Source organism: Heterodontus francisci, chromosome 17 (genome assembly GCF_036365525.1).
Source record: "Heterodontus francisci isolate sHetFra1 chromosome 17, sHetFra1.hap1, whole genome shotgun sequence".
In the NCBI taxonomy this organism is placed as follows: Eukaryota; Metazoa; Chordata; class Chondrichthyes; order Heterodontiformes; family Heterodontidae; genus Heterodontus; species Heterodontus francisci.
In genome coordinates, this window is record NC_090387.1 from 32557374 (window position 1) to 32583785 (window position 26412).

The following is a 26412-nucleotide window of genomic DNA, read 5'->3' on the forward strand; positions in this document are numbered from 1 at the left end:
TTCGAACTAATCGTTATAAATTTTCATAATGAAAGAGACCATTTTCCTTCCTACTTTCACAGCATCACAAAAATAGAATGGAATATTATTTAAAACATGCATAATACACTGTCAAATGCATCTGACATCCCTGAAATAATCAATTCAGAGATTACAATACGACAAACATAAGCCACGCCCTTAAAAATGTTCCTGTGGCATTTAAATGGGCACTGTCAGTTCTGACATCTAGCAGGTAAGCCGTTGTTGTAATCATTTCTAAACACGTAAAACAATGACAGAATTTGGGTTGTAACTAGATAATTCTTATTTAAAATAGCACTGTGTTGCTTACATGTAACATCATCGGAATGCAAATAGGCCCTGCAAATAGTCTGCTATTGCCCAAGACAGAGAAGTTACGCCCTTCAAAGTGTATTGGCTTCAACGCTTGAAGGGCCTCCAACGTGTTTTCCCTTCTCTGCTATCAACTCTTTATGATTCCCCCAGCTATACAGTTGTGGAATGATAAACAATGATACATCAATCACTGATTGTCTCTGCCTCTTGCTGGCATCTTTACAATAACCAATCTCAGACTTGTAAAGTTAGGAACACCAAAAGCCTGGCCCTAAGTCATGCCATACATCAAACTGCCATGCCACAAAGGCTTTGAATAAACTATTTTTCACAGCTTATTATCCTTATCTCAAATGCAGGTTATATTATTAATTATAGTTAAAATATTTCCTATTGTTAGTCTATATGTTTTTGGACCCATTGTCGCTGCTGAGCTGACGGATGGGAATTTAGTAGAAATAGTCCATACATTACCTTTACTGGTTGCAGAATAAACACACTTTGAAACAGTGCTGTCGCCATAGAGATTAGCCACTTGATAGACTGGTCTTTACCATACGTTAGCCCATATAATATGGTGAAGAAGGCAGATGTAGCACTTGTTACAATCACCAGGAACCAAGCAATGTACACAAACCACCAAGGCAGTCCATTAAAACACGACTGTCTAATCTTGTCCTCCTGGACGTTAGGATGAGCTGACACCCGGTTCAATCCCTTGGAAACCTCAGTAGTATTTCTGTCCGAAGAAGTATTTTAATAAAAATTAGATTATATTTTTACTTTGTTCAGTAATAAAGATATTGCAAATGAAAAAATGTCACATGGTGCTCTATGTTTCTTGATCGTATTTGATAAGTTGACCTTCTGATATTCATGTATGTTTTTCATGAATTTGGGTGAAAAAAGATCAGCTGACATCAGCTATAAGGTTTGGATTAAAAGTAAAAACAAGTGTTCTTAAGAGGAAGACATGAACAGGAGTAGGCCATTCAGCCCCTCGAGCTTGCTCTACCATTTAATTAGATCATGGCTGATCAGTACCTCAATTCATTTACCTACCTTGGCTTTATATCTGTTGATACACTTACCTAAGAATGATCAGAACATTTTGGATTTTATTGGCAAATAAATTTTAGAGAACAAATAAAATATGTAAGTAAACAAAAGACATTTGAAATATCTTCACAATGTATATGTCTCAAAGGAGTTGGCATGCATCATTAGCAGTAATCTTAATGCTCCCTCCACATGGAACTTCATTCAGCCTATGTATATGGTGGAGGCAATGGACAGTGCACTCTAGGTCGATGCTGCTCACCATTACAGAGAGACAATGAAGTACCCCTTGCGCCAAACAAAAAAAAAGGCAGCTGTGTGGGACACTCAAAATGACAGTATGCTGATATTTCTGAGTCTTACCAGGGTTAACAGTAATTTTACAGTCCATCTTTCGGGTAATAATTATTGGGTTTTAATCCTAAAATCAGGTGCTTGGTGATAAAACTAGTTTTACAAATGTTATGGAAGAAAGGATTTTTGAAAATCCACTCAATATTCTGATTATTTGCGAGTAATTGTAATGTAGTCAGTAAAAGATAACGTATACTGTCAAAAATAGATTCCGATCCACTAATATGCAAATCATACACATACACATTCTGGTTCAAACAATCTTTCCCCAGTGACTTAAGCAGTATAAAAATCATAACGACTTGAAATAAATAAGTAACGGGAATTTCTAAATTCACAAAAGAAGAATCACTGCAATGGATGAGGAATTTTGTCAGAGTGGTTCCTACTCCTCTGTAATTTCGCTGGAAGTGCAGGTGAATCCCAGTATGTAAATGGAGTTTTCACCGCACTGCTGCCAAAATTACAGCAGCAGAGTGAGAGCAACTCCCAGGAAATTCCCAGCCATTATCATTGGAAAGATTGGCATTACCTCGAGTCATCCCATTATCTTTAGTTATGTTATTACCTTTGGAAGTGTTAATATATAAAGCACTATCTATCAAAACTAACAATCGTGTTTGAGAAGAGTTACTTTTGGTTAATGCACTACAGTAGCTGAGCAGTGGCCTTAAATGGACAGGGAAAAGTTATACATACCTTTGTCTTAGCAGCTAAATGATGGGCGGAGCAGTGGCAAATGGAATTTAATCCTGAGAAATGTGAGGTGATGCATTTTGGGAAGACTAACAAGGCAAGGGAAGGGAATAAACAATGGATGGTAGGACCCTAGGAAGTACAGAAGGTCAGAGGGACCTTGGTGTACTTGTCCATAGATCACTGAAGGCAGCAGCACAGGTAGATAAGGTGGTTAGGAAAGCATATGGGATACTTGCCTTTATTAGCTGAGGCATAGAATATAAGAGCAGGGAGGTTATGATGGAGTTGTATAAAATGCTAGTTAGGCCACAGCTGGAGTACTGTGTACAGTTCTGGGCACCACACTATAGGAAGGATGTGATTGCACTGGAGAGGGTGCAGAGGAGATTCACCAGGATGTTGCCTGGGCTGGAGCATTTCAGCTATGAAGAGAGAGTGAAAAGGATAGGGTTGTTTTCCTTAGAGCAGAGAAGGTTGAGGGGGGACCTGATAGAGGTATACAAAATTATGAGGGGCACAGATAGGGTAGATGGGAAGAAACTTTTTCCCTTAGCGGAGGGATCAGTAACCAGGGGATGTAGATTTAAGGCTAGGGCAGGAGGTTTAGAGGGGATTTGAGGAAAAGTTTTTTTACCCAGTGGGTGGTTGGAATTTGGAATGCACTGCCTGAAGGGGTGGTAGAGGCAGGAACCCTCACAACATTTAAGAAGTATTTAGATGAGCACTTGAAATGCAATAGCATACAAGGCTGTGGGCCAAGTGCTGGAAAATGGGATTAGAATAGATAGGTGGATGGCTGACATGGACACGATGGGCCAAAGGGCCTGTTTCTGTGCTGTATAACTCTATGACTATATCACTCTAACTATGCTTCAGATCACAGACTATCCATGAGTAAGATCACAGGAGATCAACTATTAATTTTTTTTTGAGGTGATGTGAATTGGTGATACCTGAAGTGCGTATCAACCAATTTCACCCTCTGTTAGCGATTTTCCATCTATTAACTTTAATGGATAATGCGATATATACCCAGAGCGGCCAAGGAGTGCTGCAGAAATGTTATCCCTAAGGTGTTGTTTATTAGGGAAAATGCATCATCAGTCATCAGTGCATTTCAAATTATCTAATTATTAAATATAACGTCCATTAATTCAACACCTTATATTTGTCCAATATGTATTTTTCTGTGTCTCCGAAGCATTTCTATTCCCATTGTCCCAAAAATGTGAAGATGTAAATATATATTTTAAGGACACGCTTTCAATTATGAGCCAGGCATCACTGAATGTCAAGCTTTAAGTTAACATTCCAAAAATAACAAAATGACCACCTGTACCTTTCGTAAACTGTATCCTTGAACTGAGGGGAACTTCGCAGGAAATACATCATTTTCTGCACCTGATCAACAGCCTGTATTTGACTGTAAGGGTTCTGGAATTTGCTTGCACCCATCTGATTTAAATTCTCCTCCACTTGTTCCAATAAAGTGTACAGACAGCATTGTTCCTTTTCAGGCCTCTGATTCCTCAAATCAGTTGTGTAATTTTCTGAAAGAGTAAATGTCAAATCTATTTTTTTTGTCCTATAAACTATTGTGATCTGACATACTTTCCATTCAGGTGCCTTTAGCCAGGCATTTAATATTGTGCCTTTTTCAACATATATGACTAAATAAAGTTTATTAATGAAGCAAAGTATTGCCTTACTACTCCAATCCCTTGTAACAATGCCAAAATTAAAACTTTAGTCACGAGGCATGTAATTTCCTGCAGCACATTAATTGCTTAGCTTGACATAAGCAAAATAACTGCAAGATTTGTTATTTACAGTGATATGTGGGATTAATTAGATCCTGGTGAGACATCAATTAATAAGATGAAAATAACAACTAGGAATGATGAAAATCTAAAATAAAAAGCGAAAATCCTAGAAATGTACAGCAGTTTGGTCAGCGCCTGGAAGAATAGAATTAAGTTTTAGCCAGAACCCCCTCAGAAGCTGATTGACATGCTGCATGTTTCCAACATGTTCTGTTTTTATCTGTTTAATAACTACCACTTATTGACTGATCAATAGGAAAATATGTTGGCTCAACAAAAGAAAAAAATGACTATGATAAAACTTCTTTCGAAGTTCTGAAAAATGCACTGCCAAGATCAAAGTGAATATCTGCATCATCACACTGTGCTATGTGATATTTAATCCTAATAAATCAATCTTAGCCCAGTTGGTTTGAAATTAAGGAAAGCTAGTTCTGTAGTTAGAATAATTTCTGTAATTCCACCTTCTCTTTTATACATCATGTATTGCTTTTCAGCTGAGTTCATCTTGTCACTATTCTTAAGTATGTCTGAACAAATACAAGTAGAATATCAAACAGCCTGTATACCTAAATACCAAGATATCCATGAGATAATTTTTTTTAAAGACGTGATTGCCTTTACCCTCTATAGGAATAGTTGTATCTCCATTCTCACTCATATTACTTTGCTCCACACTCATCTGAAGAATATTGGCCAATAGAACGAAAAGTTGATTGATATCACTGGTGTTATTGACTTCCTCTTCTAGTGCTGGTACACCATCCTTCAGTGTCCTAGAAATAAGGTTGATGATCCTCTTAACATCCTAGATGTAAGGTAAAGAACAAAGCATAATTTTGTGGAACACATATGACATACTAATGGAGATTTCCTTTCTGTATTTCAGTATAGACAATCATCTGGGTAGAACACATAGAGGAAAATCATCCAGGAGGATCCCATGCCCCGAATGGCATCCACCTGATTTTATGCCCATTTAAGTTAAAAGGCAGAATGATCAAGCAATCTCCAACCCTGGAACCCATGGGATTTTATTTTTTTAACCAGTCTGCCATGTGGGACCTTGTCAAAAGCCTTGCTAAAATCCATCTAGACCACATCAACTGCACAACCCTCATCTATCTTCCTTGTTACTTCTTCAAATAATTCAATCAAGTTGATCAAACAAGATCTTCCCTTAACAAATCCATGCTGACTATCCTTGGTTAACCTGTGCCTTAATAACTGACAGTTTATCCTGTCTCTCAGAATAGATTCCAATAATTTGCCCACTGCTGAGGTTAGACTGACTGGCCTGTAATTATTCGGTCTATCCCTCACTCCCTTTTTAAACAGAGGTACAATGTTCTTGATCACTATCCAGTAATTCCAGCTGGAAGTACATATCTGGATGACAATGAGGACAGGATCATGTTTGGTGATGCTGCTGCTGTGGTTCAATAGTCTGTCAGTGCGTTCAAAGTTCACATGCCAAAATTGGCTTGCTTGGTGAGGTAATGGACAATCCCCCGCTGCTTGTGTTACTTGTACCAGCATTACTTTTGGGGGTTGTGGAGGGGGTGGGGAATTGCCAGATAAAATGGTTGGGAGAAATAAAGTAAAATTTTCAAATATAAACAGCTTTTGAATAACAAACTGCTATTTCCCTCCATTCACATCTACCATGTACTTTCTTCTATAATGATTACTAAAATTACTGCATCTACTTTAAATAGAATTTTGCTGTCGAAGTAATGGTGAAGCTACCAGTGCTCACAATTGTTAAAGAGCAAATTGGTCAGCAACTTTCAGCAACTGCACTCATGCAGTTAAACACAAAATCAGGAAGTTGCTGTTTGAGTTGCCCTGCTCCTCCAGAAGTTGCACAAGAACGTTACCTCACCAAGAGACTCAGCATTGAAATACATGGATAAGTATGAAGCTGCTGTAATTAACTGATATATACGCACTAAACTCGCTTGTAAAATTTAAAGCTTGTCCATTCTAATTTAAACTATTTTTCAACAGCATGTTAAGTCTTAATTATTGGCAAACCACCTCTTTGGCACTGAAAATTAACTTCAACAAGTGTGGAGTCTCATTCTGACAGATCTTAATTATTGTTGGAGATTTTAAAAAAATAAATAAAACTTTACTTTTACTTTTTCTGTCTCTTTTATATCTATCTCTGAATCTAATCTTTCTTTCCCTCGCTTTATTTTAATTTCTGTACCTGATTTGACATTGAATTCAATATTTTAACACACTTCCTGGTTCAGACTGCACTGCTAATTAATGATTCTTCAAATTGATTGGTTAAGGAAATACACAATTGTTTGCCTGTTTGCACAGGTCCCAGATGCTCTGTAGAGGGCACTGTGCTTTTCGGATAACTGGCTGACAGGAATTTCCATTGCAAAAGCCCATAGAAAGTCAATGGCAAGTGCAAGTTCACCGCTGATCGCAAAATGCGGCCCATTAATACTGTCATCCTCACAGAGGGAACAATGATGAAATATGAAATAAAAGTCAACTTTTGAACTGAACTACAAAAAGGACACATTTGTGCCACAGACAAAAATACAGTAGAGGTCAGGTGACCCCTCCATTACTGTCAATAAACATGTTTATCTGTTGAAGACAAAACCCTTTATCAATGTCTGAAGTAGCTTTGGGGAAAACACATTGAAATGGAAAACAACCCATTCCATGCTAACAACTCCTCTCAGCAGATTGGAGCTAACAAAGACTTTTGCAGACAGACTGACTCCGAAGCCAAGACCACAATAATAGATGTGAAATAAACCTATTGATCAAAATGGACCACATTCAAATGCCATCATGTAACAATGGTTCCCATGTCATGGAACATTGTATGAATCACCCAGGGGAGACAGCCCTTAGTCACCTGACTGACACCCAAACCTGACAACTTTCTACCTTCAAAGATGTTTCTCTGCAGAGGAAGGGGAAGAACAACCAGAGGAGGTATTTTCCAGCCAGAACAGCTGTGAGACAGTTCTAGCTAAACAGGTGCCCTGCTGATAAAATTTTTTAACTACTACAGCAGAGAAATTACAAGGTGACTTTGGAACTCCCCATCTGCGAAAGTGAACCAGGAATTTCCACCATTGACTTCCGATTGAGGCTTAACCACAAGGTGCCTGCAACAGTTCATACTTTTCAAGACAATAAACATTAAGACCTGCACTGCTGAAAAATTCCCCCCACGAAAAGCTTCTAAAGGTTTTTTGAAACAACAAACACTTTTACAACAATTTGACCCTAATTGCATGCTACCACTTTACTGTTTATCCTTTCTTGTATGTGTATATGTATGAATGCGTGAGTGGGTGAAGTCACAAATATTTTTCCATTATTCTGTAAAAATAAACATTTATCTTTCTTTTCTAACCTATGAGAAAACCTGTTGTTTGCCTATTTATTTGACCCTTAAAACACTCGGGGACTAAAACACTATTTTTAAAACATTATCTTCAGTCAGTTGAATGGTGAAAAGTGGAAGCTACCCACACCACTTCCCATCTGTCCATAACAATATTTAAAAGAAAAAATATACTTACTTTAGAAAAACATTTACAACACTTCCCATTGAATGTTGGCATTTACGATATATAGGAAAGTGTGGAAAATTTACGGTAGCAACACCCATGATTCAAATATTTCTGTTATCATTATAAAGCTTATGAATGGATACATTGGATCCAAGCATCAGTTTAGAAGGTAATCCAGGTTCACTTGTGTTCTCTGTTTACTTTTATGACAATTGTGATGTTTTCAAAGGCTTGGAGTAACAGAATTGCTTGAACTACATATGTAAAATCATAGAAATTTACAGCATGGAATGAGGCTGTTTGGCCCATTGTGTCTGCACCGGCCAACAAGTAGCTATCCAGCCTAAGCCCACTTTCCAGCTCTTGGTCTGTAGCCTTGTAGCTTAAAGCATGTCAAGTGCATATCCAAGCACTTTATAATGTTATGAGGGTTTCTGCCTCTGCCACCTTTCTGAGTTCCCCACCACCCTCTGGGTGAAAAGATTTCCCCTCAAGTTCCCTCTAAATCTCCAACCCTAAATCTATGCCCCCGGTTATGGACTCCAACCATGGGGAATTCAGTCTTCCGATGCACTCTACCTAGACCCTCATAATTTTATACACTTCAATCAAGCCTCCCCTCAGCCTCCTCTGTTCCAAATAAAAACCAAACCTAGCCTATCCAATCTTTCCTTGTAACTACAATGCTCCAGTCCAGGCAACATCCTTGCAAATCTCCTCTGTGCCCTCTCTAGTGCAATCACATGCTTCCTATAGTGCAGTAACCAGAACTGCATGCAGTACTCCAGCTGTGGCCTAACCAGTGTTTTATATAGTTCCAGCATAACCTCCCAGCTCTTATATTCTATGTCTTGGCTAATAAGGGCAAGTATCCCATATGCCTTCTTGACCACTTTATCTACCCTGACAGCCATCTTCAGGGATCTGTGGACATGCACTCCAAGGTCCCTCTGTTCCTTTACACTTCTTAGTATCCTACCATTTATTGTGTTGTTAGCCTTCCCCAAATGAATTACCTTATACTTCTCCAGATTGACTCAAATTGCCACTGTACCACCCACCTGACTAGTCCATTGTTACCTTCCTGCAGTCTACAGCTTTCTTCTTCATTATCAATCACACGGCCAATTTTTATATTGTGAAGTGGGACCAGTAGGACAACATTAGTAGATTATTTAGCAATAGGATATGTTAACAGTCTTAGAAGGGGGATGGAAGCACCGTCGTTGTGGGGAACCAGGGCATGATGGGATGTGTGGCAATGATTATGGGAAGCTGTACAACTCAGAAGTCTAATTGCCTTTGCATCTGTGTAAACATGCTGTCCTTGAGATAAGAATGTGACTGCAGGAGGCACAGGATATTATAAACTGTGGAAACACCAAGCCTCAATGATGGGGAGGAGACAAAAGGGGATGATTAGTAAGACAATACAATCCAGTTTATTGATCAAGCTGCAGCTTTGGAATGTGTCGGGGGGTAGTGGGGACAAATGATTAATGGTGATTGTGTTCTATAAAGGTAAGTTTTAAATTTGATTTCATTGAGAAACTGGCTGACCACAGAGTTTCTCCCATTGCACAGTGTTTGAAATAAAACTTTGGTTACTTCAATCCAGTGGACATGAGACAATTTATTTTCTCCACAACAATTGTCTGCAAACTTCTTCATCATACCCCGTACATTGAAGTGCAAATCATTGATATATACCACAAAAAGCAAGCGACCAAGAGGCACCCCACTGGAAATAGCCATCTAGTCACAAAAACACTTGTTAACCATTAACCTTTGCTTCCTGCCTCTGAGCCAATTTTGGATCCAACTTGCCACTTTGCCTTGGATCCATGAGCTTTTACTTTCATGACCAGTCTACCATCTGGGACCTTATCAAAAGCCTTGCTAAAATCCGTATAGGGGACATCAAATGCATGACCCTCATTGACCCTCCTTGTTACCTCCTCAAAAAATTCAATCATGTTAGTCAGACTCGACCTTCCCTTAGTTTACAAACATTCGGTTTTCAGCAGATTATGGGGGAAATAGTATATATATTTTATTAAGTTCAACTTAATTACACAATAAACTGACTTTCGTTAATACCTTAGCTGTATGTTAATATACATGGAATCTGTACTCTTTCAGGAAATATAGGAAAGGATGATGAGGTATCAGCAATGCTATTCAATCTCAAGCAACATGCCAATAGAAGGTATCTGTTCCCTTAAGGCATACTGTTCTCAACAAAGTCGAACCAAAACATAAATCATATGAGATGATATATAATTGAATTATTTGAGTATTTGCTGGGTTTCTTCTGGAGAAACATGGATTCAGTCAATAAGCAGTCTATGACTGAACTAATGAAAAACTATCTCTTTACAATTACCCTTTGTACTAGTAAAAAGAGCTACACTTGCAACAGCAATGACTCCATCTTGATACTCTGAAACCAACTCTATGATTAATAATGTTACATGATAAATCTGTGAATGATGTATTAATTGCATATCAATAATTCTATAACTGCAGTATTCTCAATCAAACATATACATTTTAAAGCATGTTTATTTTTGGAAAAAGTACAAAAACTCTTCTCCAGGAAGTAGGAAAGGTAATGCTGACCTGCAGTAGAGACTCAAGAGTAAGAGGATGTGTATGGACACTATTGGACGAGGACCTTCGAACTCCTTTATATTCCAATGTCTTTGGCTCATTTGGTCTGTGACGGATGGACCTGAATATCTGTACAATTCCCAGATTGATGGGAAACATGATGAACGCACTCTCGATCCCAATTATGAGCTCCTCCAGGAAAAAACTGAAATTTCCTGAGTAAAGCATGAATTATATCTTTAACAGGAATAAATTCCAACTGCTGGAAGCCATACTAATAAATAAACCTCTTTAATTGAAAAATAACAATGTTCCTTTTATATAACTGCCCCAATTTTTCAAAATGCTGACAGAAGTGTCGTCCTTAACACCTAGCACTTGAGTGAACCCACCTCCTCCTCCCTCTAGTGCAGCAGTGTGCTCTATTCAGTGACTCCTTTCCACAGGGAAAGTGACGACGATGTTGGCCCTTGCAAACATAGCATTTGTCACTTCCTTTTATGTGTGCACTGCACGATGCTTGATGAGGCAGATGTTTCCTGCATTAGCTTGGAAAGTTCCTCCTGTTGTATCCATTATATCTATCAGAAGAACCTGTTAAATTATTGGGTTTACTCCAAATATTTTTCTCATGTTCAGTGTCTCAGTCCACTCCCATAGGCCAGCACTCACTTACTATAAACCAGAGTACGTTTTTATCATCCCAATATCTAGATAATTTCAAGCAAATCCAAGGTTTAAACAGAAAATCCTCATCATTGTATTTCACTTTACTGGTTATTTCTTGCATACTTGTGTGATCCTCCTCAATTTTGGAAAGCAGCAGAATAAACAGTCTAGTAAACCATGGGGTAGGTTACAAACTACCAAACATTTCAGGAAGATGAGACATTTTCTGTGTGTGAACCTGACATTTAACCTCTTATACACCCTAAGAGAAAGATAAAAGCTCAGTAATGTGAAACACCATAAACAAAAGGTATAATTTTTGTCACAGACTTATCCCTGTTCCAGCTATTGCCAGAATGTCACCCTGCAGCAGATGATACAAATCTGTAACAGCCTGTCTTGTGAAGTGGAGGTGTGCTGAACAGGTCTCCTTTGACACACAATCGGAATATTGTGTCCAGTTTTGGGAAGGTAGGCCATAGAGAAGGTGCAGAAGAGATTTCTTAAGATGGCATCAGGAATGTCCAGAATGCCAATGTGCTCATTTTATATGGCCGAGGTATGCAGCATAGGCAGAGCCTTCCCAAAGCCATGAGGTTTAGCATGGGACCTCATTCATTAAATATATCACATAAATGAGACTTGCACATGTCTGCTGTGGCTGCAAAAGTGGACATTTTTCTTTTTTTCTATTATCACATTTGAATTACTTACATTCCTCAGAAGTCTTCCCAATCAACTTACACATATCTAGTTTACCTACAGTGCGAGAGTTTTTATGTCACATCAGATGCATTGAGGGATTGAATTTGACCATTGGGTGGCCGACTGGTAAAGCCGTCACCAGTTGGACCAGCGGAGAGGCCCGAGCCATTTTGAGGCTTGAGTCACATTCGCATGGCCAATGCAAACTCCCTAAAGAGGCTCCCCTGCAGCTCACTGGTTGGCCAGTGGATGATGACTGCTTGGTTTGGATGCTGCACTAGTCAGCGGACAAGTGGGCCCAATGGTTACGGGGGATGGGGGAGGGGGTGGTGGTGAGGTTGCGTTGGATAGGTGAGTCCAAGGTGGCAGTAATCCAGAATATTCTTGTGCAGCCCAGTATTCCTGCTCCTCCAGGGCCTACAAAATGAAATCACAAAAGATTTGGTGCCATCCTTTGAAATTACCATCCATTTGCTGCTCAGAATTACAGCTGAGGTCTCATAAATAGATATATCACACCGTTTTGTATACTAAAAGGGTTTGCCGCCACAAACAGGCAGGTGCTCAGACGCACATCAGAAAGCCCCTCACCAAGATGGCAGCACCTGGAGCAGCAGTGTAAGTAGGGTGTCGGGTGGCCGTTCATCTGGTTTAAGTCTAGACAGTCCAGTTTTCAGGTGGTCTATCCTCTGTCCGGTACACGATTTGAACTGGATGCCTTATTGTGCATTATTTTAATTTTAAAGCGCCCAGACTCTAGGGAAGCATTTAAAATCAAAATTATTGGTCCTGCCTGTGCCTATGAAAGCCTGACAAAGATCCTATCTGGCCCATTTGTGTGCGTCGTTATGACGCCCTTATGCTTGCGCCGTGATTAACGTAGACTTAGAGCCACACTGATGTACACTGCTCTCGATTAGCTGTCATGAGGACAGACACAACAGCAGCCTGGTAAAAACTCTTGATGTCTGTCTGTAACTTGCTCCTATTCTCAACCTCGACATTGCTACCCATACAATGGATCAGGTTACTAGGTAGTCTTAACACTTGTAGACACAGTTCCTGATTAAAAGCATCATTCAATTTTTTTAACCTGCTTTAGCTCCTCCATGGTTCATTATAAGCTGGAAATGTACAAGCTCCCCAAGCTTAGCTCGCTCTAAGACACTTGGTTCATTGTGTAAGATATTCTCACTCGTTTGAGCAAAAGGTTCAAGTCAATATTATTAATTTATTTTAATTAAAAAGTGCACAAATGCATGTGTGCGTGGGGGTTGACAGGTGTGTCCAATATTCTTGTAGTCTGTCAGTGGTCACCCTAACAGGGTGGCAAGCAATCCAACGCCATTATCGGGCAACTAACACCAGGTGGGCCAGCTTAAAACCAGGGCTTGCACCTATACTCTGAGACTTAATTCCAATCTGTGCTTGCTTTAACAATGCGATATTTCCATCAAATTATGGCAAACTTCCTTTAAATGTGAAAAGTCCTGATTTGACAATAAGTATTCATTATATTTTCAAGTTTGGTCTCTCTGGTTTCTAGATTTGTATTTTTCATTCAGAAATCTAATAATTCATAAATCATGTAAATACTTATTCTCAGTATCACTGTTACCCAGTGTCATGTGCTGTGGTGACTCATCGGGTGATGTGCCCCAGAACATGATGTTGGTCAGCATTGAACCAAGCAGGAGCGAAAAGCAGCAGGAAACTCGTTGAACACGGGTGAAGGAACTTCTTGAGGGGCGCTCAACCACTGAAACCCAGATATGTTCATCTGTCAGGCTTTCAGCTGTCTTCATGAAGAACAAGTTTCTGGAATATATAAACAAGGATAAATTAACATGAATTTAATTATTTATTGCCCCCTAGAGTGCAACGTAATATTATCTAGCATGCACAAGCAAGCAAGATTACAGTTTAATGAATGGATGAAATATTCTGTGACAAACTTTTGTGTGTAGAGCACCAGAGTAGGAACCCGAGTGTTTCAATAATGATAGTTGTATGTATAAGCATTGCAAAAAAAAATCATTAGATTGATACACTTTATTACAATTGGCACACCCAAAGCCTGGAACATTGTGTGTTGCACTGAAATAGCTGTACACTCACACATAGATCTTGTATGATTTGGTCTGAACTACAAGCTCCACCACAAACTATGTGCATGTCACATTATAATGGGCTCACACAAGGAAGAAGGTTACATGGGTGCTATCTACAAGCTTCTGCAATCTTGGGAACCTTACTACCTGGTAAGACTTCTGTGTTTAGTCCAATTGTTGTCTCCTTTTCACAAGGAAAGTGATAAAGGTGTTGCTGCTTGCAAAGATGGCACCTGTCATTTGCTTGATACATCTATGGACACAATCCAGCTGATTCCCTGCTGTGCCTTAGAAGGACCATTTGCATAAAAGTTTAATTCTGTGGTGACCTTCACAGCTATGGGGGGAGCTAAAGTCGTCTGCAACTTGTCGTCTAGATGTGGTTTATCATTTTGGTCAAAGCAATATGCTTCTCACTATAAACCCCAAAATTTCATCTGCCTTGTTAATGGCTTTTACCTGCACAGTGACTTTTAAGGTAATTCTTATTTCAACCATGCAATGAAAGATGAGAGACCAAAAAAAAAACATCGATATTTAGGAGGAGTATGGGGAAAACACTAATCCAGTATATTTTATTATTTACTTGAAACTATTCAGTTCCGCATCAGAGGCTGCAAAGAAGATTTTGTCTACTATGTTTTCATCAATGTCAATGGCCAACCACGAATTGCAGATAAAGTGCCATCGCTGGCCTGCTTCAACATCCAGAATTGCCACACGACTCACATACCTGCAGGTTTAAGTGGAGCTGAGAGTCATAAACAGCAGGATCAAGGAGAGAAGAAAGGAAACAGTTATAGAAATTGAACACTACATGTATAATGAATTCCGCATTTTATTTAATGCAGTGAAATGTGCAACCTGGAGAAATGCTCAGCCTATGAAATATGCAACCCTGTAAAAGCCACTCAATTACAAACCAGACTGTATAGAGGAATTTGATACAAGCACATAAAACATTTATACCATAATCATATGACATCATTTACAGGTTAAAGAATGTAACTATCTATTTTAAGGAAAGACCAAAATAAGGCTTATAACTATTAATACAATAAGACACCACCAGCTAAATTCCTGCTGTGCTCCTGGTCTACAACATTTCTACGGTTGGTGGTAGGGGGTTTTTTAAATGTAAAACTGCCACAACCCAAGTGGTAAATCTTGTCTCTTGTCTCCTAAGAATCCTGATTCTCAGAACATCAAGTAAAATGGATAACAACTACAGAACCTGAATCATCAGCAACAGAAATATTACTTGTGAATTGGTCTGTTTCATAAAACAAAAATATCAACTATGTCTCTTTAAAAATCATTCTAGCATATTTTATTTGTATATATACAAATCCTACCACTTTGTGGCATACAGTTACTTATTTTCACAGACTATCAAACAATCTCTTATCCATTGGGATATGGTTCAGTCCATTTAATGATCCAACATTGTCTCACCCTTATGCCACACTTCTCAAATTCACAGTACCACATTATCGCCTGATACAAAACTATAACCAGGTTGTTGCTTTATCTGAGATATAATTATTCTATACTAATCCCTTCTGGTGATCTATATATCAATTGTTCAATTCGGTCTTCATTCTTTTTTAATTCACTTCAGTTCATACTTTCTTTTTGCACTGATCAATACTTCCTCTTATTTTAGTTCTGTTATTTCATTTCTTTATATTCCTTATGAGCTGAACAAATGTTGTCAGTTTGGCTGACAAGTAGATATGCTGAACCTGGGCTGTAAAATATCTTGTGAGAATTAAATTACTCCAGTTTAGGAATAACTAATTATGATAAAATGCACTTACCAAGAAGGGCTGGATCCTGAATTGTCATGCCATAACCTTATGGACTGAAGATCCCCCAGTGAGGAGAATGTTGTAAGAAGGAATTCATCAACTCCCCCTCTCTCAAAGACAGGTTTCTCAGAGTCTGTCAGGAAATGCGGGTCACTATGTCCCGCTGAGCCACTGAGCATAATTACCACCTGTTTTACCACAGCAAAGAGAAATCAGGGAGCAACACCTCTCTAAATATTTACATACACAAATTGTATAGCAACTTCTTGCATTTCACATCCTCAGGATGTCCCAAAGTGTTTCACAGTTAACAAATTACTTTTGAAGAGCAGTCACTGTTGTAATGTGTTGAAATGGTGACCAATTTACGCACAGCAAGGTCCTACACACAGCAATGAGACACTTATCGGATAATCTGCATTAGTGATGTTGCTTGAAGGTTAGCTGATGGCCAGCACACCAGAGAAAATTTCTGGCACTTCTTCAAATAGTGCCAAGACATCTTTGATGCCCACCCGTGGGGGCAGAAATGGGCTTGTTTTAACATCCCATCCAATAGTTGGCACCTCCAACAGTGCAGCACTCTCTCAGTACTGCATTGTCATGCTACCCTACTTATACGTGTTTTGTATAATGTTTCAAGAAATTGTTACTAGTATAACATATGCAATTTTTCACATTTAAACCACCAAAAATTGTGCATCTTTATTTAGTAATTGAATAACAATGAAAGAATTCTGGAGACTGAAACAACATTTGGCCAATCATTAGCCTCTACAAGTGTGCCTCAGTCAAAGACTGAAAATAGATTCCAGAATCAGTTTGTTATTTGCCTAGGATATAATTGCCATTGGAAAATTCAGTTGTCGAAAAACTGTTAAAAACACTTACGAAGCCAATGGCAATTTCAGTTACTTTGGAAGTCCCTTTAAGCACAAAACAACCTAAAAATCCTGTATTCACTTTTATAATTACAAAGCAAAGCCTACTAACAATTGAATCTGAAGATTATGACACACACAAACAAAATAATAATGATAATAATGACAATGATGTGGTGAGACCAATTAGAGTCTAACTAAGTGATCAAAACTGAATTCAGATGGAGTAGATTTTGCATCATTTTCAATCATAAAGCTGTGGGGCTGTTTGAGGGAAGGAGAAGTGATACAAGCCAAATGCACATTGAGAAAGAATAGTTGGGGCATAATCTTTAGTCTTAATGATTGGACATAGGAATACATAATTTGGGCAGCCTGCAAGGAAACGACTTTGGTTTTGTTAATTAGCCACTTGATTAATTCCAATTAAACTAAAAATAAAACAAGCTTTCGCATTCTATAATTCAATTTAGAAGACATCGTCAAACCTTAGCTGTGGTAGCTGCCCCTTTGCGGTGACCAGTATGAACTCTTATCAGGTAACGATATTGTGCAAGAGGATCATTATCAAATAGGACTGTTACTGTTACCTTAAGAAGAATAAATGGAAACAGCATTAGTGAATGAGAAGTAACAAAATAAAAAGAAAGAGTAACAAAAACAAGAAATGCTGGATTCACTCAGCAGGTCTGGCAGCATCTGTGGAAAGAGAAGCAGAGTTAACGTTTCGGGTCAGTGACCCTTCTTCGGAACTGACAAATATTAGAAAAGTCACAGATTATAAACAAGTGAGGTGGGGGTTGGGCAAGAGATAACAAAGGAGAAGGTGCAGATTGGACCAGGCCACATAGCTGACCAAAAGGTCACAGAGCAAAGGCAAACAATATGTTAATGGTGTGTTGAAAGACAAAGCATTAGTACAGATTAGGTGTGAATATACTGAATATTGAACAGCAGCAAGTGCAAACCTGAAGAAAAACAACCTGAAAAAAACAGTGGGTGAGCAAACTGAACAAACTAAGATGAAATGAAATAAATGCAAAAAAAGATTGTAAAAAATGTAAAAAGGAATGTAAAAAAAAAAGAAGGAAGAAAAAATAACTAAAAATGACTAAAAATGAAAGTAAAGTGGGGGGCTGTCATGCTCTGAAATTATTGAACTCAATGTTCAGTCTGGCAGGCTGTAGTGTGCCTAATCGGTAGATGAGATGCTGTTCCTCGAGCTTGCGTTGATGTTCACTGGAACACTGCAGCAATCCCAGGACAGAGATGTGAGCATGAGAGCAGGGGGGAGTGTTGAAATGGCAAGCAACCGGAAGCTCAGGGTCCTGCTTGCGGACTGAGCGGAGATGTTCCGCAAAGCGGTCACCCAGTCTGCGCTTGGTCTCCCCAATGTAGAGGAGACCACACTGTGAGCAGCGAATACAGTATACTACATTGAAAGAAGTACAAGTAAATCGCTGCTTCACCTGAAAGGAGTGTTTGGGGCCTGGGATAGTGAGGAGAGAGGAGGTAAATGGGCAGGTATTACACCTCCTGCGATTGCAAGGGAAGGTGCCCTGGGACGGGGACGAGGTGGTGGGGGTAATGGAGGAGTGGACCAGGGTGTCGCGGAGGGAACGATCCCTTCGGAATGCTGACAGGGGAAGGGAGGGGAAGATGCGACTGGTAGTGGCATCACGCTGGAGGTGGCGAAAATGGCGGAGGATGATCCTTTGGATATGGAGGCTGGTGGGATGAAAAGTGAGGACAAGGGGAAATGGGAGCTCCCACATTACAGAAACTCTTTGGTGACCAATTTCTAGTTAAGATCCAATTCTTTGACAATTAACACTTGACATTGGTCATAACTGAACTATACAAGAAACACAAGACATCTAAAGAGATTAAAGAGTATGTGATGGATAGCTACACTTAAATTGAAAATGTATGCAGCAGCTTCTACTTTTAGGCTATAATTTTTCTGTATTTTCTTTAACTATCCTTGCCTTTTCTTGCCTTTTCTCCTATCCAATCATTTGACTGAGTTCCTCAGCTGTCTCCTATTGTCTACTCTCATTATTTATAAACTTAATCTCCACTGAAATTGTATGGTTTTTTTCAATTTTCATTTAATCTTCTTCATCACCCTTTCCTTTTGCTCTCTATAAACATTGTATTCGTAGATAGGATATGCGCAGCAGAGATTTGGATGAGTGAAATTTATTAAGGGTGAAAGATGGGATGCGAGGAGACCATTAGAATATTGGAGTCTGGAGCTGACAAAGGAATGGTTGAGAGTCTTAGTAGCAGATCGGCTGAGCAGGGGCAGAGGCTGGCAATGCTATAGTTTGGGAAGTAGGTGGTCTTTATGATGATATGGGGTCAGAAGTTTTGCTTGGGGTTGAATAGAACACCGAGGTTGTGAACAGTCTAATTCAACCTGAGACAGCAATGGAGGGTGATGGCTTCATTTTCATTTTAACTGGAGGAAATGATGGCTAATCCGAGATTGGAGGTCCGAGAAGCAGTCTGAGTACAGATGCAATGGAGGAGTAAAGAGAGGTGGTGAAGATGTAGAACTAGATACTGTCAGCGTACACATGGAAGCTGATCTCATGTCTTTGGATGGTGTCGCTAAGGGGAAGCTTGTAGATACAGAAGAAATGGCAGCCAAGGATATAAAAGCAAAGTACTGCGGATGCTGGAGATCTGAAATAAAAACAGAAAGGTTATCAACCTGAAAAGTTACCTCTGTTTCTCTCCCGCAGATGCTGCCAGATCTGCTGAGTATTTCCAGCACTTCGTTTTTATTTCAGCCTAGGATATATCCTTGAGGGATTCCAGAGGAGGTCAATGTCAGGAGTCAAGCCCTAAGGACCTGGATGCAGTGCCACAAGAAGTTCAATCACCTCACACGAATGGACAAGGCCATCATGAAAGCGCACATTGCTGAGGCCGTGGCCAGCAGTGGGGCTGAAACCATCGACAATGATAGTACCCTCATATCGAACCCTCCATCTCACTTACCCCTCATCCAGCAATCTCTTCTGATTTACAAGCTGTAAATGGTGCAAGCTTCCTCCCCTTGCCACAACTCATGTGCCTTTCTCCTTTCAGATATCCAAGAATTGCCACTTGGCCAGGTAATAGTGGAAGAGCAACAGGTGGAAAAGCAGGAAGACAGTGATGATGAAGAAACACCATCACTCGATTTCACACTCACAGCCATCAGTTCAGATACTGACATTGCATGTACTTTAAAGGAAAGCTTAGAGGTGGGATCTGCACATGGTGAGACACCAGGCACGTGGCCTACAGCCAGGACAGGGGACAAGGGTAGAGCAGGTGCCAGCTTGCTGGATGGTGAGGTGACTCATGAGTTCTGTTGCAGAGGACTCAAATGAAGACTTTGATGGGGCATCCTACAGATGAAGGCTGATGAGTATGCACAATGAAAAGCTTGGTGCATTGGCAGGCCTGCCAGAAAACCTGTGGTCAATGTCAAGGAGGAGTCCAGTACCAACTTGGCACAGGGCTTTGCCCAGAGCTTGGAACCCATCCTTTCCAGCGTGGAGGTCGTGGCCAACAGCATGAGAACACTTGACAACCCAATCATGGTGCAGGGTCTGGTGGCCAAGGTCTCAGTTTCCATTGTAGCACAGACAGAAGGCACCCAACATCTGATGCTGCAGTGGAAACTTAGACTGTAGTCGTGCAAGCTCAGACCATCATAGCTGCGGACACCAGTATTCAAAGGGGCTTGCATGGTGTCATAGCAGTCCAGAAATTTGTCCTTCAACAGATTATTAGAATTGCTGAGGTGCTGCTCCAGAGAGAGTGGCAGTGGCTTCATGAAGCGTGAGCCTGATGTCCTCTTTCTGGATGACAGCTTCCATCCTCCCACCCCCACCACTCTGCCAGTGCCCGTGCTATTGCCCATCAGACAGTCAGCCCAGACTGCTGCCACACATGCCGAGGTAATGCAGTCCAAAGCCGGGCCTTCTAGGACTAGAGCTGCTCGAGGTTGTCCGGTAAGGCAATCTACAATCTCCCCCATTGGAAGGCAGCAGCCTTTCACTGGCCATTGGAATAGCACTGCATAGAAACAGTAGGACAGGCAAAGACACACGAAAGACAGGCACCAAGTGAATGCACAAGGATGGTTATGCTATATGGCATGGTTTGATTTAGAAATTTGGTTTGTAATGTCTATTTTGTGGTGGCTTTTACTTTGTGGCCAAGCGGATGCTGTAATGGTCAGTAACAAAGGGAACGAGAGTTGTGGGACTGTAGGGGAAAGGGGAATTGGTGTTGTGTTTACTGGTATTACAGTCAAATAATTTGATCATGGTCAAAAGGAGCTGTGTTAGTTGTCTCCTCCCTTCATCCTCCTCCTCCATCTTAGTGGTGGCAAGGGCTGTGCCCTCATGAATGTTGTGCAGCATGCAGCAGACTACCATGAATCTTGACACACGCTTTGCCAAGTACTGCAGGGCTCTTCAAGAGCAGAATCCCAAAAGTCTCAAAGGTCTCCTCTATCACATTTTGGGTAGCAGCATTCCTTTTGTTATATGCTTGCTGCTCACGTATGCATGGTTTGTGCACTAGAGTCAAGAGCCGTGTTGTCAAAGGATAGCTTGTCATCCAGTAGTCACCCCCTGGTGGCTCAAATCTCGATGGTACAGCAAACTGCTGGATGTTGAGGGAATGGAATTCCCTCTGGTTGCAGTACATCTCAGAGGTGAAATGTGGTGCCTGCAAAGTGACATGTGTGCAGTCAATGGCACCCTGCGCCATGGGGAAGCCTGCAATCTTTGCAAAGCCGCATGCTCAATCTGCCTGCTGCTGTCTGGCAAGAGAGAATGAAATGTATTCAGTTTTCTTGAAATACAGAACCTCAGCGACCTCCCTTATGCAACAGTGGATGGCAAACTGGGAGATGTTGCAAATATTGCCTGCTCCAGCCTAGAAAGATCCCAATGCATTAAAAAAATCATGGCTATGTTCACCTTCAGAGCCACTGGCAATACCATCATCACTCTGCTCTGAGGCTGCAGTTGTGGCTTCAGTAGGTGGCAGGTTTCAGTGACAACATTCTTAGACAAGTGGAGAAGTCTGCCACATTGTTCCTCACTGAAGACCAGGTCGCAGAATTGCTCCCAGGACACCTTGGGCAGATATAGCCACCTCTGAGAGCCCTTCTTCCTGTTCTTCCCCTTCCAGAAGCTTGTCCTGATATGCATTGCCTCTGTTCATCCTCCCTGTCATCTGTATTCCAAGGGGGATGCAAACTACAGCACCCATGTCCAGGAGCAATTGGTTTATGCGGGAGCCTTGAAGTCAGAACAAAGGTCTTCAGCACCTGCCATACATCTCACTGTAGACTTCAGCAACTTTAAACAGTAAAAATCACCAAACACTTCACAGCAACAGCTCGTAAAAATCAAGCAGCAACTAACCTCAAAGTAGCTACTTATCTCTTTAAATAGCACTGTTTAATGCTGTTTAATGCAGTTTAGCTGTTGGCAGTTGAGAGCTGACGTTAGCTGGAGCATTGAGCTGCAGCAGACTCCCTGTACATGCGCTTATGCCTTCACCAAAATGGCACTTGGGGCGGCTAACACCAGAAGTGTGCACGCACACCACAGGTACCACTGTGGAGGAAAACGGCACTGGTAGCATTGAAAAGTTGGGCACTAAGGAGTCGATTTCACGGCTTCTGAAGAAACGTCAAGCAAAAGGCAAACAACCAGTAAGCTGATTTAGCATGTTACCAATGGAGGCTTAGACGCATATGGTGGTGCAACAACTTCATGCGAAAAGCCAACATTGTCATCTTGGTTGTCTGCAGACTGGCCTCCAAGAGATGGCATAGCTATGTGTGACGGAAACCACACCTGCCAAAATGAGACAAATTAATTTCGTTGTATGGAAAATTAATTTTGAACTGTTACTGGACTTGAAATAACTTGTTTAAAAAAGACCACAACTGTGGCTGAAAACATGGTTGCACATTTGCATTCTAAAAAACAGTTGCATGAAGAAGAATCAAGGAGTGCCTCCCTGATTCAATTAGCCAGATGGATTTTGATCAAGAGACATTGAATGTGTAAGAGCCAGCCCCCTTGGAGAGTGTCTAGTAAGTTAGGGGGAATCCACAAACCTCGCAGGAGAGACTGTTCCAAATAAGGAACTGGTCACATGACTAACCTGCTGGGCAACCTGAGTTTGTTTGAATTGTGCCGCACAGAAAAGAACAGACTGCAATTTGAAGACAAAAGAGAAGGAAGGTCTCTCCCTGTCTCTCTCGCTCTCTCAAGCAAAGTTCCAGGGACCCACAGAAGTAACTTAAGCCTCAAGACAGAAGCCTAGTGAAACAAGTTTCAAAGTGTGCACTGGGTACCAACGAGAACTGCAAGACTTAACTTCCATCAAAGACTTTACATCCAACTCAAAACCAGTAACTGAACTCCAACTATTACTTCAACCTTTCCCCTTCTTTCTCCACCTCTATCTCTATTTGCGGTTGTGTTTATTGCGTATGCATGCTAGCATGGTTGCATCACGTATTTTTAGTAGTTTTAACAGAATTAAAGTTTTAAGATTATTAAACTTACACCTTTCTTGTTTAAATCTGAGAAAACCTGTCTAGTTGATTTCTTTGCCATTACAATTAGAGAGCAGTGAGCAAAGATTCACTGAGGGGAAGCTAAAAACACAGTGTTTAAAAAGTTAAACCCTGTTACGGCCAAACCAGGAAAAGGTTGAGAGGGGAGCCCTAGACCCCTGCCTCACCTGGTCGTAACATATGCAACAGCCCTTTTGTAAAGAAGAATTACTGAAGAAATACCGAGGAAGGACAGTCTAGGTTATTAAGTTCTGGGGCGAGGTTGGTTGCACATGTAACACATACTGCCCCTCAAGAACTGCTCTTACTTCTTCAAATCTAGGAGCCCTATTATAATGCTTTAAAGCACGTCCCTTCCTGGTCGTTTTGCTTGCTGCAAATTAAACAGTAGCTGGCAATTTAAAGATCAGACTACAACAGCAACAGAAATGACTGTAATAGTAATCATGCAGCTAAAACAAAATGATGAACAAAAAAAAAAATTAACTTTCAGACTTCAAAGAAAAATGTGACATCCTATGAAAGTTAAGGTCAGCCACACACTGGCACACGACTTACAAATCGAGGTGCAGAACTGCAGGTGAGAACGCCACAGTGGCGGTTAGCACCGCAGCCTCACAGCTCCAGCGACCCGGGTTCAATTCTGGGTACTGCCTGTGTGGAGTTTGTAAGTTCTCCCTGTGTCTGCGTGGGTTTTCTCCGGGTGCTCCGGTTTCCTCCCACAGCCAAAAGACTTGCAGGTTGGTAGGTAAATTGGCCATTATAAATTGCCCCTAGTATAGGTAGGTGGTAGGGAAATATAGGGACAGGTGGGGATGTGATAGGAGTGTAGGATTAGTATAAATGGGTGGTTGACAGTCGGCACAGACAGGCCGAAGGGCCTGTTTCAGTGCTGTATCTCTAAACTAAACTAAACATCCCTCCGGAAACCCATTCATGAACTTTAAACGTGTAATGAGGCTTGTACTGCCCAATATTGCTATTTTTTCTGCACTGCAAAACATAGCCCATCAAGAAAAAGGCACATCAGGATTTGTGCTCGATTTTGCAGTTTTCACTCCCAGCCAGTAAAGCTCTATACAGCCAACAGAGCCTCACAAAATCGGCTTTCATGTCCCCTTTACAAACATATATTCAGCCGGCTTTTTCCTGCTACGAATCCTTTGCTTGTCCCCTCACTGGGGGACAATCGGCTAGGCCCCGGCGAGGTAGGGGTGGGTTAGAGAGCAGGGCAGGGGGTCGTTTTAGCGGGGGGGCAGCCCATGCAGATAGGGGGTCCCCCATGGGGCACAGAATGCCTGATCAGAAGGAACTCCACCACCACCCCTCCCCCCCCATCCCCCAAGGTACTACTGAGCAAAAAGATTAAGTAGCTCTCCTTTAAGAAGACTTTAACAGGCTCATGCAAAGGGAATTGTGGGCCAGAATTTAACTTTGAGACCGTGGCCCCACTCACCAGCTGTAAAGTCGGGGCGAACCCGGCTCTGCCAGGCCTGGAAGCCACGCTGCTATTTTGCGTGGTCCAGGCCGCTAATTGGCCTCGGTCTGAACTTCCACCCCTCTGAGGCAGGAAGGCCTGCCTCCAAGAGCTGCCAGGCAATCAGAGGACTGGCAGCTCTTCAGTCCCAGCAGCACCACTGGGAGCAGTGACCACTGCTGGGACTGCACCCAGCAAGAGGAGGACCATGGACGCTACCCTACAAAGGGGAGTGGGGGAACAGGCATCACTGGGGACAATCAGCTAGGTCCCGGCGAGGTAGGGGTGGGTTGGAGAGCAGGGCAGGGGGTCGTTTTAGGGGGGGGGGCAGCCCATGCAGCTAGGGGGTCCCCCATGGGGCACAGAGTGCCTGATCAGAAGGAACTCCACTCCCACCCCCCACCACCCCTCCCCCCCCATCTCCCAAGGTACTACTGAGCAGCCTCCTCAGGTGAAGTACCTGTCCACTGCTGGTTAAGTACCAGCGGCCGCTTAAGGGCCTCAATTGCTTGGTGTTTGCAACTTAACTTGCCGCTGGTAGAGCAGTGGGGGCAGGTAGGTGACAGATCCAGCACCCTCACTTCCCACATGATTTTATGCCATCCACCCCCAACCAACCCCCCCCCACCCCCCCCCCCCCCCCCACCATCTCCTAGCCTGCTCCCAGTGGGGGTGGGTTAGGGCATTAAATTCCAGCCTTGGTTTTAAAAATTACATCAACCTTGCTTGCTTTGTTCTTTGGCAAACATAAACTGTAATAACAAAAATATGCTCACAGCAAAAAGCAATAGGTAAACAATGTCCTCACCTTGGTTAAATCATTTCTATCTTTTATTCGAGCCCAAACTACAGCAATAATGTAAACACCAAAGATAGTGGCCACAAGTGACACCACCACAGGGTTTTGACTAGTCTGAGCGAACAGTTCTGGTATCTGCGTCAAATCCAGTTTATTGGGCATAACAAAGAAAGTACTGCCAAAGAAGGTCAGATGGTTACAAAGACAATGGCTTTGGTCAGGAGTTGTCTGTAATCCAACCTAACAACAAAATAAAGATACAGTTGGTCACACTCAGGAGAACAATTTATTGAAACTTCGAACTTCAAACAGTAAATGCTATATATGCTTCTGTCACCTTATGTATAAATAGTATTTGTACAATCTGTGGCACATTGCGAGTACAATACAGTGCCCATGTTCTCATTTCGTGAAATGTTACATATTCATTACATTATATACAAACATAACAAAAATATTGGAATATATATATTATATACAGTGGTACTAGTCAGATTGGTCAACCTGCAATCCATCCTTAACCACTCAGCATCCAGCATGAGCTTTACGGTGCAACCGAGATGAAGTTCCTATTTGTTCAGCAGGGAAAGGAATAAAGGAGAAAGTAGATGGAAGGAGTCAATACTTTCAGTAAAAATTGTTCCCTTCAGCTGGGTAATGTGAAAAAAGCAATAAAATGTTCTAGTGGGGAGTTTCGTTAACAGAATGCTAAAGTCAAGAATTTGGTGCAAGTGGGAATTCGGTGCAGAAGGGAAAGGAGGTGCTGCTTTTTGTTATTTTTAAACCTCTAGTAGCTTGGTATGTGTTTTTCTTTTGTCTCTGATCTTGAAAACTGTAACCTGCTATAAGTTTTCTAAATTTGTGACTTAAAAAGAATTAATTAACCAAAAATAATCGACTCAATT

General features: G+C 41.2%; 1 protein-coding gene across 1 annotated transcript in view; it reads right to left on the bottom strand.

Annotated features, from left to right (window-relative positions):
- LOC137378582 (polycystin-1-like protein 2) overlaps nucleotides 1–25913 on the bottom strand; it is a 54991-nt gene extending 29078 nt beyond the window's left edge. The window contains exons 1-14 of the mRNA XM_068048886.1: nucleotides 25845–25913; nucleotides 25517–25747; nucleotides 17110–17211; nucleotides 15750–15928; nucleotides 14516–14662; nucleotides 13437–13636; nucleotides 10454–10659; nucleotides 9659–9828; nucleotides 8016–8213; nucleotides 7336–7420; nucleotides 4899–5082; nucleotides 3791–4001; nucleotides 2220–2421; nucleotides 1123–1263 (exon numbers count right to left, since the gene is read on the bottom strand). Coding sequence (XP_067904987.1) covers nucleotides 1123–1263; nucleotides 2220–2421; nucleotides 3791–4001; nucleotides 4899–5082; nucleotides 7336–7420; nucleotides 8016–8213; nucleotides 9659–9828; nucleotides 10454–10659; nucleotides 13437–13636; nucleotides 14516–14662; nucleotides 15750–15928; nucleotides 17110–17211; nucleotides 25517–25747; nucleotides 25845–25913 — 2325 coding nt within the window. The remainder of the gene's footprint in view (nucleotides 1–1122; nucleotides 1264–2219; nucleotides 2422–3790; nucleotides 4002–4898; nucleotides 5083–7335; nucleotides 7421–8015; nucleotides 8214–9658; nucleotides 9829–10453; nucleotides 10660–13436; nucleotides 13637–14515; nucleotides 14663–15749; nucleotides 15929–17109; nucleotides 17212–25516; nucleotides 25748–25844) is intronic.
- Nucleotides 25914–26412: the final 499 nt, after the last annotated feature.